This window comes from Heterocephalus glaber, unplaced genomic scaffold, assembly GCF_053883595.1.
Source record: "Heterocephalus glaber isolate CG9 unplaced genomic scaffold, H.glaber_assembly_v1.0 deba00001564, whole genome shotgun sequence".
Taxonomy (NCBI): Eukaryota; Metazoa; Chordata; class Mammalia; order Rodentia; family Bathyergidae; genus Heterocephalus; species Heterocephalus glaber.
In genome coordinates, this window is record NW_028258351.1 from 21691355 (window position 1) to 21706333 (window position 14979).

General features: G+C 44.0%; 1 protein-coding gene across 1 annotated transcript in view; it reads right to left on the minus strand.

The window, feature by feature from the left end:
- Positions 1-3502: 3502 nt before the first annotated feature.
- Positions 3503-14979, minus strand: part of LOC101697541 (myosin-13) — a 56356-nt gene continuing 44879 nt past the window's right edge. The window contains exons 29-39 of the mRNA XM_004857530.4: positions 14237-14420; positions 13117-13282; positions 12134-12258; positions 11071-11379; positions 10786-10989; positions 8672-8797; positions 8205-8375; positions 5847-5951; positions 5652-5747; positions 4093-4227; positions 3503-3660 (exon numbers count right to left, since the gene is read on the minus strand). Coding sequence (XP_004857587.2) covers positions 3646-3660; positions 4093-4227; positions 5652-5747; positions 5847-5951; positions 8205-8375; positions 8672-8797; positions 10786-10989; positions 11071-11379; positions 12134-12258; positions 13117-13282; positions 14237-14420 — 1636 coding nt within the window. The 3' untranslated portion in view covers positions 3503-3645. The remainder of the gene's footprint in view (positions 3661-4092; positions 4228-5651; positions 5748-5846; positions 5952-8204; positions 8376-8671; positions 8798-10785; positions 10990-11070; positions 11380-12133; positions 12259-13116; positions 13283-14236; positions 14421-14979) is intronic.

A 14979-nucleotide genomic window follows, 5' to 3' on the forward strand; every position in this document is an offset into this window, starting at 1 on the left:
AACACTGGGCAGATCATAACTTGTCTGCAACATCTCCAGAAAATGAGGACGTTAATACTTGCCTGACCTCCTGACAGGCTTCTTGAGATGCTAGAATGGAAAAGAGAAAAATGGACACGTGAACAGGTAGCATCAGACAAAATTGATCTGTGTATTTGAAATAATATTGTTCTTAATGGAAGGGCTGTGGGGGTGGTAGGAATATTGGAATAGGGATTGGTATCTGGGGGACTTTGAGAATATTGCTTCTCTCTCCTGGCCTCAGATTCCTTGACTGTGGAATCAGAAATTGGAAAGATATTGTCTCATGGACTCTCAATATTGATGACAAGGAAGATGAAGAATGTGATTGATGATATTGGTGATGACGATGATGATGATGATGATGATAGTGGTGGTCATGTCAGAGACAGGGGGCCTCAGAATAATTTTCTGTTACTACTACTGGTGTTGTTCTTTAACTTCCAACTGCACTGTGTCACAGCTACTTGGGGTTGGGCTGGTGATAAGATGAAAGGAGGATCTCGAAGGTTAGAGCGAAGGGAGGATCCAAGGAGTTAGATGATAGTGTACTTATTTCAGTGCTTGGTAAATAGTAAGCCAGTACTTATAACCAGGTAGTGGACACTATAAGTTTTTAAAACAGTTTTATTGAGATGGAATTCACATACCATATAAATCACCCATTTAAAGTACAAAATTAAATGGCTTTCAATATGTTCAGAGTTATATATCCATGACTACAATCAATTTCAGAAGATTTTCACTACCCCCACAAGAAATCCAGGAGCTTTTCCCACCATCACAACCCCCAGCCTCTCAATGAAGCTATAATTTTCATTGTTATCTCCACCTTCCAGAATTAGGAAATTGAGACTGAGTGAGGAGAATAACTTGCCTAAGGCCATATTGCTGATATGTGGCAGCATCAGGATTCCATCCAGGTTTTCTGGAACACAGAACTCATTCTCCTGACCAATGGGTCAGTTTGACCAATGAGGAAAAACAGGTGTAGAGAACACATGTGATCAACCCAAGGCCACAAAGCAATGGCTGAGGCTCATATGTGGTTGGGGCTCCTAATCTACCAACAGTTGGTCCTTATTTTATCCTAGGAAGCCCCTTCAGGGTGAGCAAACAGCATAATCATAATCAGAGGACCTTTAGGATCCAACAGAGAGAGCTGAAACTCACACTACATAGCTTCTTTTTTGGTGGGTGAGGAGGATGAGCCTAGCCTCAGCCTGGACTTTGAAAGTTAATGGCTCTACAGGCCCAGCTGTTTCCTTCACCTTTTGGCCCTGTACACCCCAAAGATGATCCATGCAGGCAGACAGGAGTTACCCTAGGTGGAAAGAGGAGCAAGATGGTAACTGGGCCTCTGTCCACTTTTCTTTTCAAAAGTATCTGCCTTCCTAGGGATGAATGAGTTTGACAGTACCTACTACCTGCTCAGATATTACAGGGAACTGGGGGTGGACACAAGAGAATTGTACAGCACAGCCCCCAGAGGGGATGGAATGGAAAAGCAGAACTGCTTAGTAAAAGAGCACTGGCCTAGGAATCTGGGATCAGCAGGGCCTACTTCCTACTCTGTCCTAGACAGCTATAATCGGAGTACTTAATCTCTCTGGGCCCCCAGTGTCCCCATCTGTAAATTTAAGGGGAAAATGGAAAATTGAATTTGCAAGAATTATTAATTCATAGGGAGAGTGTGTTATAGTTACCCACAATGGTCCTTTCTCTATAAATTTATTTTTTTCGCTTTATTGAAGCATAATTGAGTAATAGGAATTGTACGTATTTAAGCTGCACACCTTTATTCTTGGTGCTGGGGATTGAACTCAGGGCCTCATGTACACATTAACCATAGTGACCATGCTGTATATCAGGTTTCCAGAAATTTCTCAACTTGCATAATTGAAATTTGTATCCTTTGGCCAATGATTCCCCATTTTCCCCAACTCCTAGCCCCTGAAACTGGTGACCTTCTAACTCTCTGCTTCTATGAGTTTGATGATTTCAGATTCTACTTGTAAGTGAGATTATACAGTGTTTGTCTTTCTGAATCTGGCTTATTTCACTTAGCATAATGTCTTTAGGTTCATCCGTATTGTCACAAATAGCAGGATTTCCTTTTTAAAGGCCAAACAGTATTATATTATATGAGTGTGCATTTATAATTTTCATTATCCATTCATCTGGTAATGGATGTTTAGGTTGTTTCCATATCTAGGCTATTGTGAATAATGCTGCAACAAACTTGGGAGTGGGGATATCTCTATGAGGTGATTATATATCCTTTGGTGATTATATAGATTGAGAAGTGAGATTTCTGGATTGTACAGTGGTGCTATTTTTAATTTTATTTTTTGTGGAGCTCCATACTGTTTTCCATAATAACTATACTAATATACAGTCCCATCAACAGTGCACAAGATTCCTTCTCTCTCTCTCTTTTTTTTTTTTGGTACCGGGGATCAAACTCAGGACCTTGGCTTTCAAGGCAGGCGGCAGAACCACTAAGCTAAATCCCTGGCTACTCAAGGTTCCTTCTCTTTATGTCCTCACAAACACATATTATCTTTTGTATTTTTGGTAACAGATATTCCAACTCTAGGGTGATACAGGGTATTTATTTTTACTTTTTATTTTTATGGTGCTGGGAATCAAAAGCAGGTCCTTGTGCATGCAAAGCACCCACCCTACCACTGAGCTACTACACCCCTAGCTGGTTTTGTTTATTTGGCTTTTGAGATAGCATCTCACTATGTCATCAAGGCTGGCCTTGATCTTGCAATACAGCCCCTGCTGGCCTCAAACTTATAGCCTAAGCTGGCCTTGAACTTCCAATCTTCCTGCCTCAGCTTCCCAAGTGCTGGGATTACAGACCTGCAACATTATACCTGGCCAGGTTTTTATTTTTAAATGCGTATGGCAATTGGTGATTTAATTAACAGTGGGTTAGATTTTCACCTTTTATACTGGGAGCAATGTTATGTATAGCTTGTGTCTAGATGTACCCTAAAGCTTCATGAGGTCATAGGTAGGGCTTTTCAGAGGAGGCTAGATCTAGGATGTATGATGCTGGGATTAAGGGTATGTGATTACTAAATTAGTCCACTGATTGGTTTGGCATAGTTCTGGGTGTGGATAATGGGAAGGCCCACCCTAGGTGTGGGTGGCACTACCCAAAGGGCAGGTATCCTGGAAGGGATAAAAGGGAGAGGCAGGTTGATTGCTTCTGCTGCTGCCTTTGCCTGCTCTGCTTTACCATGAACTTTTTCTCCTCTGTAATGCCCCCCTGACATGCCACCTTGCCTTGGAGCCAGCCATGGACTAAAACCTCTACAAACTAGGAGCCAAAATAAACTTTCCTCCTTTAACTTTGAATGCTAAGTATTTTGTCTCAGCAACAAGAAAAGTAACTAAGACAGGCAAGAAGACTCTATTTTGACATTTCTTACTTTCTTAGTATTTCCAGTAGAGCAGGCAAGAATCTAAAAATCAGGCCCACAGTAGAGGAATGGGCCATGATAACAAACACAGCAGAGCCAGGAGTCCAAGTATTTGGGAAAATTTATTTCTCACACATTTCCCTCTACTCTCCAGGAGGTGCCCATGGCAATGAGCCTCAGGAAGGCCTCATTCTTCCATCTTCTGTGGGAGAAAAACAATGTACACAGGAAATGAGTCAACTCAACGGGAGGCTGAGCATCGCCTTCAAGTGGAACAGATGGAAAGCCTGGGACTTCAGAAAAATGACATTAAGAAATGGCTACATCTCCCTTTGCTCACTGTGAAAAACAAAGCAGTAGAACTACCAGAGATGGGGACAAGACCTCTGAAAAGCAGGAGCTGCTTGGCCAGGAGCTCTAACAATAGGCCTGTCCCCCTGTGCCCATTGCTCATTCTCTCAAGTGCCTGGGATGTGGGAGTCTTTGCTAAATAGTAAATCCTGTGAGAGCACACAGCCAGTGGCAAGGACAAGGGGACAAGTGGGCATCCTCCAGGCTCTCCTTGGATGGTCCACTAAGCCCTTGGATCTTATGGCTTCTTGGGAAGAAACCACCTCCACTCATCTGCTCTTACCTGGCTTCCCACATCGCGGCTCTTGGCCCTTAGCTTGTTGACTTGTGATTCAGCAATATCTGCTCTCTCCTCAGCCTCCTCCAGCTCATGCTGGACTCTCCGGCACCTGGACAGCTGTGTGTTGGCTTGCTCCTCCTGAGCAAAAGATGGATGGGTATGAGGCTATGGACTATGACTCTGGGGCTCTGGGGAGTTGGAGGTTGTGAGACTTGGATTCCTTGATGGCATGGAGGGAAGGTGTGCTGAGTTCTCCAAGGTGTGAGGACAAGGCTCCCAGTTCATGGCCATGTATACTGCCTGGAACCACCTTGCAGATGTGACTGCCACTCCTAAGGTCATCTCCTGAACCCCTCCTCTGAGCTACTTCTCTTATACAGCTCTTTGGAGAAGACCTGAGTCCAGAGTTCTCCCACCGCACCTGAAAGTAGCAGAGATGAATGGGCTGGGTTTCTTTGCTCAGTGCTTTTTGTTTAGACAGGACATTGTATGGGTCTATTTGAGAGTTGCCCAAGGGTTCTTGGCTAAGGTAGCCTCCCGGGCACCCATAAATCCTGCTTGGACTGTACTACTTGATCTGGATGATCCCTCTCCCCATATAACAAGTTCAAATGTGCTTCCTTGAGTCAGGATAAAATTGAGAAGGCTCCTGGGCAAGGGGACTGGAAGAAGCCATATGCTTGCACATTTGTCAAGGGCAAGGTCCCCTAAGTTTTGTTCCTCCAGACACTAGTCATGAAAGGTGATCTGCAAAGAGTCAGAAAATTTCAAAGTCAATGAAGGGCACAGAATGCTACATTCTAGAATGAATCTTTCATTTTGGAGAGTTACTTATATATCACCTAGAAAATCTTAGAAATCTTTGAAGGAAGGCAACTAGTTTAACTTAATTTAACCCAGAGTTTCTCCAACTGATTTCTTTTCTATAAAAGAAAAAGCTGCCTATCTTTCTTCTATTCATGTCACTCAGTCCCAGTGCCCCCAGGCAACACTTGAGAAAACACTGGGTTCAACTCATTCTATTTCTTTCCTGTTGATTTCACCTATTTGACTGAGGGGTAGATTAGCAGGAAGGGAGTGAAGGTAGAGGTAGAGGGAGCTGCAGGTAGAGGGGACTAGAGAGAGAGGGCGCTAGTGGGGTGGTGAGAATTAGGATGAGGTGCCTCACAGAAGGTCCAGGGGGCAGTGGGACTGGTAGATGGGCTGGGTGGTTAGGGATAGTGGGGGAGATACAAGGCCAGAAGCATGGGCTAAGATGCTCAGGGGTAGATGGAGTGAGTCAGGGTGAGGTGGGATAAAGTGAGGTAGGTGGGAGTCAAATGAAGGGGATGGAGGTAGCTGGGGTAAGTGGGATGAAATGAGAGCGCACAGTTCAGGTGGAGGTGGGCTAAGGTTTGTTTAACACAGACCAGGGAAGGGAAGAGTGCAGGTATCTCCCTGTTTACACCTGCACATGCAAACTTGGGCTCTGGGGATGCTACTAACCAGGCACCTGCTGCCACGCAGCACTTGTGAGGACACCCAGGTGGGTGTGAGCACCCCTAGGGAGCTCTTGTACTCACCGCCTCCTCTGCCTGCCTTTTATAAGACTTCACTTTGGCCTGCAGCTTGTCCACCAGGTCCTGGAGCCGGAGGATATTCTTGTGGTCCTCCTCAGCCTGCAAAGAGAACATCTGTGGGAAGGACCCACAAACCCATGACTTCTACTAATAGGGCTTGTTCCACATATCACCCACTGACGTTTTGGAGGCCACTACCTGGTAGGTGATTTCCTTGACTTTGTGTTCATATTTGTGGGCCCCCTTCAGAGCTTCGGCTCCCCTCTTCTGCTCAGCATCTAGCTCATTTTCTAACTCCCGCACCTGGGTGAAGAGAACACAGAAGTCAAGTCGGAGTTCCCAGGATTCTCTCCTGGACTCACCTTCCAGGTTTTTTTTTTTTTTTTTTTTGGTACCGGGGATCGAACTTGGGACCTTGCATTTGTGAGGCAGGTGCCGGAAACACTGAGCTAAATCCTCAGCCCACCTGCCAGTCATTTTAGGTTAAACTCAAGATCCACTAAGACGCCTCTTCCCTGGGCTCAGAAGCCATACTTTATTCACCAGGCCACCACTAGTCCCTGCTGTACACATTAGAGCAAGATGCCCTCTTTGGGCAGAGGCATCCCTAGGTGCACAGAGCATGGCTGTGGGTCAGATTTGTCAATGATACTTCTTCCTCTCAAGCCACACAGCTTGACAAGGACAGCACAGGCTGAAACCTGCATGACTGCTCATGGTGGTCCTGATTCCTGACAAAGTAAGGCAGTAGGGGGATGGAGCAGTCAAAGGTGTCTTCAAACCCCAGGCCCAGTTATAGATCCAGAGCAAGTCAGTCCCCATCATTGAATATGAAGATCAGCACTTGGGATGGGGATGATCATTCCTGCCCAGCCTGTCTCAACCGTGGGGATGGAATTAGATAAAGTGTGTGAATGTTCTTGGCACTACACAGGTATTGTGGATGTCATAGTTGCTTCTGTCTTTTCTGAAGTCTTAAAGAAAGAGGGAAATCACTGAAATGCAGGTCAACTACTGTGCTTGCAACTTGACAACCCAGCAAGATCCAAGCAGGGGTGGGGATAGCAGCCAGCCTCATGCTCTTCTCCCACAGGGAATCTTAGTGGCTGCAGAGCATGTGACTCCAGGCTTGGAGACTCATGAGATCAACTTGGAAAGCTCCCAGTGGAACAGGATTATTCTGGGCACAGTTCCAAAAAAGAAACCTACCCTCCACTTCATGGATTCAGGAAAATGTCTTCCAAATGGTTTTATAAAATACCCCCAACTCTCTGGATTGCTCTCTAGGCTTTTGTAAGGTTTATGGAACTCAGATAACTGGGCAGCTGGAACTGGAGAATGGTCAAGGTGCCTTACAATGCAGGCAGGGGTGGTGGCTAAGGGCTCCCTACCAACCTAGATCAAAGAACCATAGGAAGGTAGTATGGGAGGGAACTATAGAAGGTGGCTCCCTTGTGGGAAGTGTCCACAAAAAGGGCCAGTCTAAACTCATTTTCATGGAATAGGACTGAGAATGATTGAAAACAAGCATTTAAAGGATTTTTTTTTTTTTGAAGAGGAGTTCTAACTTCTCTGATGTTTATTTTTGTTATTCATGTGTCTATGATCTTGTTGTTTTTGGCTTAAAAAATCCCTTCATATTTAAAGGAACTGTGTGCCTGGTGACTGCATTCTAGGGAGTCTGGTATAAAGAGTGACTGTGTTTGGGGGCTTTCCTGCTGGGGAAAGTTGTTTCTTTTTATTTTTCTCCTCTTCATCCTTCTCCCCCCTAGCTCTTTCATTTCCTGTCTTCCTGAGACAACAAAGACATTCTAATAATCTCCTCCATGTAGCCCTTTTCTAAAATGTCAGTTGCTAGCAATGCCCATTTAAAAAAATGATTAAAATAAACCATTGCAGGTCTAAAGGGAAAGTCAAGGGGTAGAGGAAATGAAGGGAACAGTCAGCAAAGAAATGGAACAAGTACAAAATATGCTTCTAGATAAAGAACAAGTAGGACTCCAGCATTGGGGGATTAAACTTTTCTGATATGTTAACTTGGAGGAAGAAGCAACAATTGCCCCCCTTTCAGAATTGAGTGGGAAATATACCAGAATTGCAGATTCCATTTAGAGATGGGAAAGATGAAAAAAAAAAAAGAGACCTGCTGTGGAAGACAGAAAGAAAATAGAGATTTTATGCAGGATGGGCCACTGTTTATAAAAGTAAAGATTGGTCCAAAATGCAAATTATACCAAAATGTGCAATATTATGATTGTGAAGTATATTTTTCCCATTTATGCGTGTAGTATAAATTTACATGGAAGACAAAAAGTGAACATTAAAACACATCCTGCTTTGGTTAACAAGACATCAGCATTTCAAAGTAGAGTTGTGTATGTTGGTATATAGAGGCAAGTGAAAGAGAAATTATTAAGAAATTTGGCTCACGGAGTTTAGCAAGTATTCCTGAAGCTAAACTTGCAGCCTTGTTAATCAGTGGCCACTTTCCCACCACCTACATTTCTGGATCGTGGTTCTGTGTGCAAGTGCCAGAATCTTTCCAAACCACCCCACCCTGGCCTCCAGTTTCTGGATCTGCTTCTTGCTGCCCTTCAGTGCCAGCTGCTCTGCCTCATCCAGATGGTGCTGCAGGTCCTTCACCGTCTGCTCCAGGTTCTTCTTCATCCGCTCCAGGTGGGCGCTGGTGTCCTGCTCCTTCTTCAGCTCCTCAGCCATCATGGCGGCCTGGTTGAATTCACAGGACATATCAGTGGGCTGTCCACCCATCCCAAGGCCAGTGAAACAGAAGATGCTGTTAAGATTGGTTTTGTGCATGATGCTCAGGTTCCCCTCTCTTGGGCCAGTCATTGTGTCCCACTTTGTCTCTGTAATGACTGGAACTCTTGTGACATCTCTCCACGAAGTCATGGATAACTGACTATGTTCATAAGGACATGCAACCGATTTGCCATGCACTGGCTTAGAAGCCTCCTTTTTCATCTCTAAACACCATCTCTGGAAATATAAAAAAGAGCGCTTACATCTGTGATGGCCTTCTTGGCTTTCTCCTCTGCATTTTTGGACTCCTGGATAGAGTGCTCCACCTCTGCCTGGCACTGAACCAAGTCAGCTTCCAGTTTTTTCTTTGTATTTATCAGGCTTGTGTTCTACAAGGAAAAATTAGGAATCAGATGTGAAGCTTTGATTTGGGCACTTAAAACAATGGGAAGGGAGAGGTTTGGGGGTAAGTACATCATAATCATGTTCTACTTCTTATTTTTCATATGGGTGGTCTGCTAGATACTGTATCATTCTTGACCAAACAGAAAGTCTTGAAGCAGATCCAAGAATTTATATCCAAAAAACTGAGTAAATGATTAAGATAGAACTTCAAATATTTGGGGATAGATTTTTTTCAGGAAAAATTGCTAGGACAAGGAAATGACTGATAAATAAAAATGTAAAATGAAAAAATAATTCTAATAATTAAAATACAAAATATATAGAATTGTAAACGTAATACAAACTAGAAAAATTTTCAATTCACATTATGGAAAATATTATCTTTTTATCATATAAGCATGACAAATCAAGAAAAAGGGCAAGAGGTACAAATAGTTAAAATACACCAGAAGAAATATGAATGGTCACCAAAATGATGCAATATTCTATTTCATTAGTAATTAATAATAAACAAATCCAGTGAGGTATGTTTCAATAATAAAACTAGTAAAGATTTGAGAAATAATAACCATGATCTTTGAGAAACTATAGAAAAGGGTCCTTGCTAGGGATTGAGCTCAGTGGTTCCACCAGCCTCACAAGCGCAAGGTCCTGAGTTCGATCCCTGGTACCAAAAAAAAAAAAAAGTGTCCTTACAGTTTTTAAATGGGGATAAAAATTGGGACAACCTTGTTAAAGAGCAATTTACAATATATTACAAAATGTCTTTACTGCTTTGACCTTGAACTTTTACTTCTAGGAATTTAATTACTTCTAGAAATAGTAAGACAATCATGGATGCATGTGAAAATTTAGTCATGAGGACATTCATTACAAAGGCATTTCTAATAGTAATATTTTTATTGAGAATGATCTAAAATAACCAAACACAGAATATTGATTAAAGTGCCATAAAATGCAACTATAGTAGCTTGCTTTTCAGCCATTAAAACTATGTTATAGGAGAAAAATAAGTAGAAATATGTTTATGACATATTGTTAAAAGAAAGTACTAGGTTGCAAAAGATTGATCACAGTTTTTACAAAACATATACTATTTATGTAGTTCATAAGGGTCTAAGAATGAACAACATGGTTAAAATTGTTAATATGCTGATTTTTTTCTTTTTATGTGTTTGCTTATACTTTCTACTTTTAAAAACAATTTTTAAAAACTTTTCTAAAAATAATAAAAATAGTTGTCTTGAAAGAAAATCCTAATATTCTAAGATTCCAACTGAAATGACAGGCTGAGTATCCTAACTTGAATGAATATATGAAGTTCCAAAATGCTCAAAACCCAAAACTTTTTGAGGGCTGACATAAAATTACAGGTGGAAAATGCCACACCTGACTTCAAGTGGCAGATCACAGTCAAAACAGGCACACTACAACTATTGTTTATAATAACCTTCAGGCTATGTAAACAAAGTATAATAAGAAATATAAATGATTTTTATTTAGACTTGGGTTTCATCTCCAATATATCTCATTATGTATTTGAAAATAGCCCTGAAACGTAAAAAAAATCTGAAATCTGAAACATTTCTCATCCCGAGTATTTTTTCTCCAAGCATTTTGGATAAGGGATACTCAATTTGTACTTCCTCTTCCCAGATGCTTTATGCAACAATTAGTCCTCCTTGCTGATTTTCCCGCAACATCTTTTATCTCCGGATAAAGAAAACTCAGAAATCTGTCAATCAAGAGCAGAAGTTTCCCTAGCAATGGGTTAGTCTTGACTGCGGGTCTGGGAGGAGTGGGGAGCTCCGTGCCATTGCACCTGTCTTCACCTACTCCCAGGATGGACGCTGAGCGGAGGGACGGTGGAGGAGGCAGTGTGGTCTCACCTGGGGGGAGCAGCAACACTTGGTAGTGCGGGAGGCCCTACCTGTCCCCAGGGTGGACCCCGAGCCAGCAAGAGCAGACACACCTGGGAGTGCAGCAGCTGCACTCGGTCGCTGGCGTCCAGCAGCTCCTGCTCCGACAGCCTGCGGGTCCGCTCTGTCTGCTCCAGGGCCACCTTCATCTCCTCCAGCTCCTCGTGCAGGAGGCCATTCCTGCGCTCCACGATGGCCAGCTGCTCCTTGAGGTCCTCGTTGCTCCTCAGAGCGTCGTCCAGGTGCAGCTGGGAATCCTTTGGGGGAACCAGGAGTGAGGCCCGAGCTGCGCGGCAGGCTGAGGGCCCCGGGGGGCCTGTCGGAGGGCGCGCGCTCACCTTGAGCTGCCCCTGCACCTTGCGCAGGTGTTTCTGGGTTTCTGCCACCTGGCGGTTGGAATGGCCCAGCTGAATCTCCATCTCATTGAGATCGCCTTCCATCTTCTTCTTCAGCCTCAGGGCGTCGTTCCTGCTGCGGACCTCAGCCTCCAGCATGCTCTGCACCGCCTCCGCCGCCCGTTGGTTGTTTCTTTTGAGCTGTTCAATCTCCTCATCTTTCTCAGTGACCTTGCGGTTGAGCTCAGATTTCACCTGGCTGAGCTCTAGCTGGACACGCAAGATTTTACTCTCCTCATGTTCCAAGGAACCCTGAGAAGACCAAAGCTGTGACTGGAGTGACACAAGCGTCACCTTTTCGGTGTATGTTTTCATCCTCATTATGATAAAATGGGTATATCATGCAGTATCACACTTCTTTTTCATAGGAAGAAAACACCACTCAGAGGTCTGAGTGTTTGACTTGCTCCTAAATATCCCTAATTGTGACAAAGCAGGGACTAAACCTTTGTATCCTTTATTAACAAATACTCCTATCTTGAAAGAGAGCATCTTTTTATGGACAGTGTATGTTTTCATGGTAACTGTAATTTAGGAACTATTCTCCACATCGACAGGGACTTGTTCTGTTGTGGTGCATTCCAATTTCCCTCAGAACACCTCAGCCAACTGTCTTCCATCACCATGGCTGATGATTACCCCGGGAGACTTTGGATCAATTTTAACTATTCAGGATTCCCCATAGCCAAGAATGCCAGGTGTGAATCTAAATTAAATATTAACTGAAGGATTCTAAACTGGTTCTTAGGATGTTTGGTGATTGAACATTTTGTTTCCTAAGAGGAAGATACTGAGGATGTAATGGATATATTTATTTAAAAGGGAACATGTGGTATTGGACCCCAGGAGATGAGGTGTAGAGCATGTAGCCTTTCCAGCCACAGGGATAGCTGGATGTTCTTCCCAGTGGAGATGGAAGAGCCCTTTCTGGGTGGGCAATGGCTGCCTCTTTCAGTTTCCTGTTGCCCTGTGCTTCTGAGTGCCACGTTCCAGACAAGACACTTGCCTCCACCTCTTCCAAAGCAGCCTGGAGATCAGACTTCTCCTGTTCTACTTGCTTCTTGGTCTTTTCCACTTCCTGAAGGTTCTTGCCAGTTTCTGCAATCTGCTCAGTTAAGTCAGAAATCTCTTCTACAAAGGACAGGTTTGATTTAGATTGTTTCACAGGCTCCAGTTTATAGCATTGGCATTTGCCAGGTAATTTAGGGGTTGGCAGTTCATGCATGACATTTATATAGGAGAGGATATGGGGGGCTGTTCAGATGAGGTGTTGACAAGACACAGATGTGTCACCTCACCTGAACTATGCAGGGAAATCAGTGACAGGGAAAGAAATTTTTATGGCCCAAAGGTTTCACAAAGTACACAAAACAGTCACAGAGATGACCAGACAATGCATAGAGTTACAGACTTTCAGAGCCAGACAAGGTGTTAGAAAGCACTGGGTCTGCTCTTCTGATTTATAGGTCAGAGGTCTGAGGTCCTAAGGGATTTAGTGATGTGCCCAAGGATCCAAAGCCACTCAGAGACAGAATCCCTGGACCATCTTTTTCTCTGTCAAAAGTGGGCTTAGCAACCCAATGTGCCTTCAGATTTTGAAAATAAGACTCAGTACTGGGAGTGATGGTGCACACCTGAAATCCCAGCACTCTAGGAGGTCGAGGCAGGAAGGTTGTAAGTTCAAGCTCAGGCTGGGCAATTTAACAACTTAACAAGACTCTGTCTCAAAATAACAAATAAAAAAGGGGTAGGGATGTAGCTCAGGGCAAAGGCCCTAGATTCAGTCCCCAGTACAGGCGAGGGGGGACTTGGTGACTCCCATGCTTTACTTTGAGCTGGGGTTGAGCCTTGGGGGAAACAGTAAGTGTGAGCCAGGTAGAGTGAGGATTTTATAGGGCAGCAGGAAGGAGGAGGCTGTGATCAAATGGGGAAAGGATTGGCAGGAGGAGAAGGGCAAGAGTACCCACCCACGGTGCCAAGAGAGTATACCTTGCAAGTTTTTGTTCTCCCGCCTCAGTGCCTCCAGCTGCTCCAGCACCTCCTCGTAGGCGTTCTTCATCTTGAAGATTTCAGTGCTCAGTGACCTGGACTCCTTCTGAGCAGCTTCCAATTCAGCTTGACTTACGTCCAGCTTTTGCTTCCATTCTGCAAGGACCTGGTAGGGGACAAAGGGACATGTGAGAAGCAGAAAGGGCTGGGGGGCTGGGAAGACTCCGCTCAAGCAGGGGTTTTCAGCAGCCCAAAGGTTTCACCCTTCCGTCTCTAGGGACCGAAGCAAGGGAGCGGCCCCTACTCCAGACCAGGGGCTCCAAGCTCTGATATCTCTACAGGTGCTCTCCTAGGTTCTTCTTTTTTGCTTTTTAAATTATTGAGGATGGAATCTAGGACTTTCTTTTTTTTTTGGTACCGGGGATCAAACTCGGGTCCTTGAGCTTGCACAGCAGGTGGTGGAACCACTGAGCTAAATCCCCGGCCCTGAATCCAGGACCTTTACACAGCTCTATTCCCAGCCTTTTAAAAAAATTTTGAGACAGGGTCTCACTAAGTTGTTAAATTGCCCAAGCTGGGCTCTAACTTATGATCCTTCTGCCTCAGCCTCTCAGAGAGCTGGGATTACAGGCAGGTTGAGTATCACTGATCCAAAATGCTTCAGACCAGAAGTGTTTCATTTAGAATATTTGTGTAACATGAGGTATCTTGGAGAAGGAACCCAAGTCTAAACACAGAATTCACTGTCTTTGATATACACCTTCTCTGCATAGCCCAGATAATTTTAGATGATACTTTTAGTGTGCCTATGTTTTGCCTGTCACTTGTCACATGAGGTCAGCTGTGGAATTTTCCCCTTTCAGCATCATGGTGCCAAAAAATTTCAGACTTTGAATATTTGTATTAGGGATGCTCAACCTGTACTACAGTATCAATGTAATTTGAATTACCTCTGATTAAAGATAAAATTAAAGTAACAAAAGTAAAAGGAGATCCCTAAACCTCCAAATTGAGCATGGATGTGCTAGCTGGGGCCTCCTGGGGGGTCTGCACATCTCACATAACCAAGCGTGCAAGGCCACACTCTGATCATCACTGCCATGAGGGGGCTGGGGAGGACCTTGTCGAAGTTCCTCTGCTTCTTGTCCAGGGCGGCACAGGCAGTGTTGGCCCGCTTCAAGTCCAGCATCAGATCATCCACCTCACTCTGCAGCCTCTGCTTAGTTTTCTCCAAGGAAGCGCACTTGGTGTTCACCGTCTCTGTGTTTTCTTCTGCATCCTGGAGCCTCTGAGCCAGTTTCTTCCTATGAGAACCAGACGTTTTTTGTCTAGGCAAGAGTGGGATGTTTCAGATTGAAAAGGAACAGTCTGGAAGGGACTGAGCAAGACATGGCATTTAAGAGGAGAGGATCTGGGAAACAATCCTACATCACATAGTGATGTGCAACAGGCTGCATATGCCATGGTAGTCCCATAAGACTCTAATAGAGCTGAGCAATTCCCATCACCTGGTGACATTGTAGCCATTACAACATCGCAGTGCAATAACTCATGTGTCTGGGTGATGCTGGTATGAACAAACCTATTTCTTACCAGTCATAGGAAGGTATAACAGATATAGTTATGTACTATACATAATATTTGATAAGAATAATAAACAATTATGTTACTGGTGTTGCTATACTATCCTTTTTTTCTTTCTTTCTTTTTTTTTTGGCAGAAGCAGCTCAGGCTTTATTTTGGAAAAGACAGTTGAATTAGTTTTTGATGAAGGGCATGGGCAAGAAGGGACACCTCAAGCAGTAGATTCCTCCCAAGGGTGGGCTGAGGGCTAGGGCTGAGCCTCAGGTGGGTCTCTTGTTC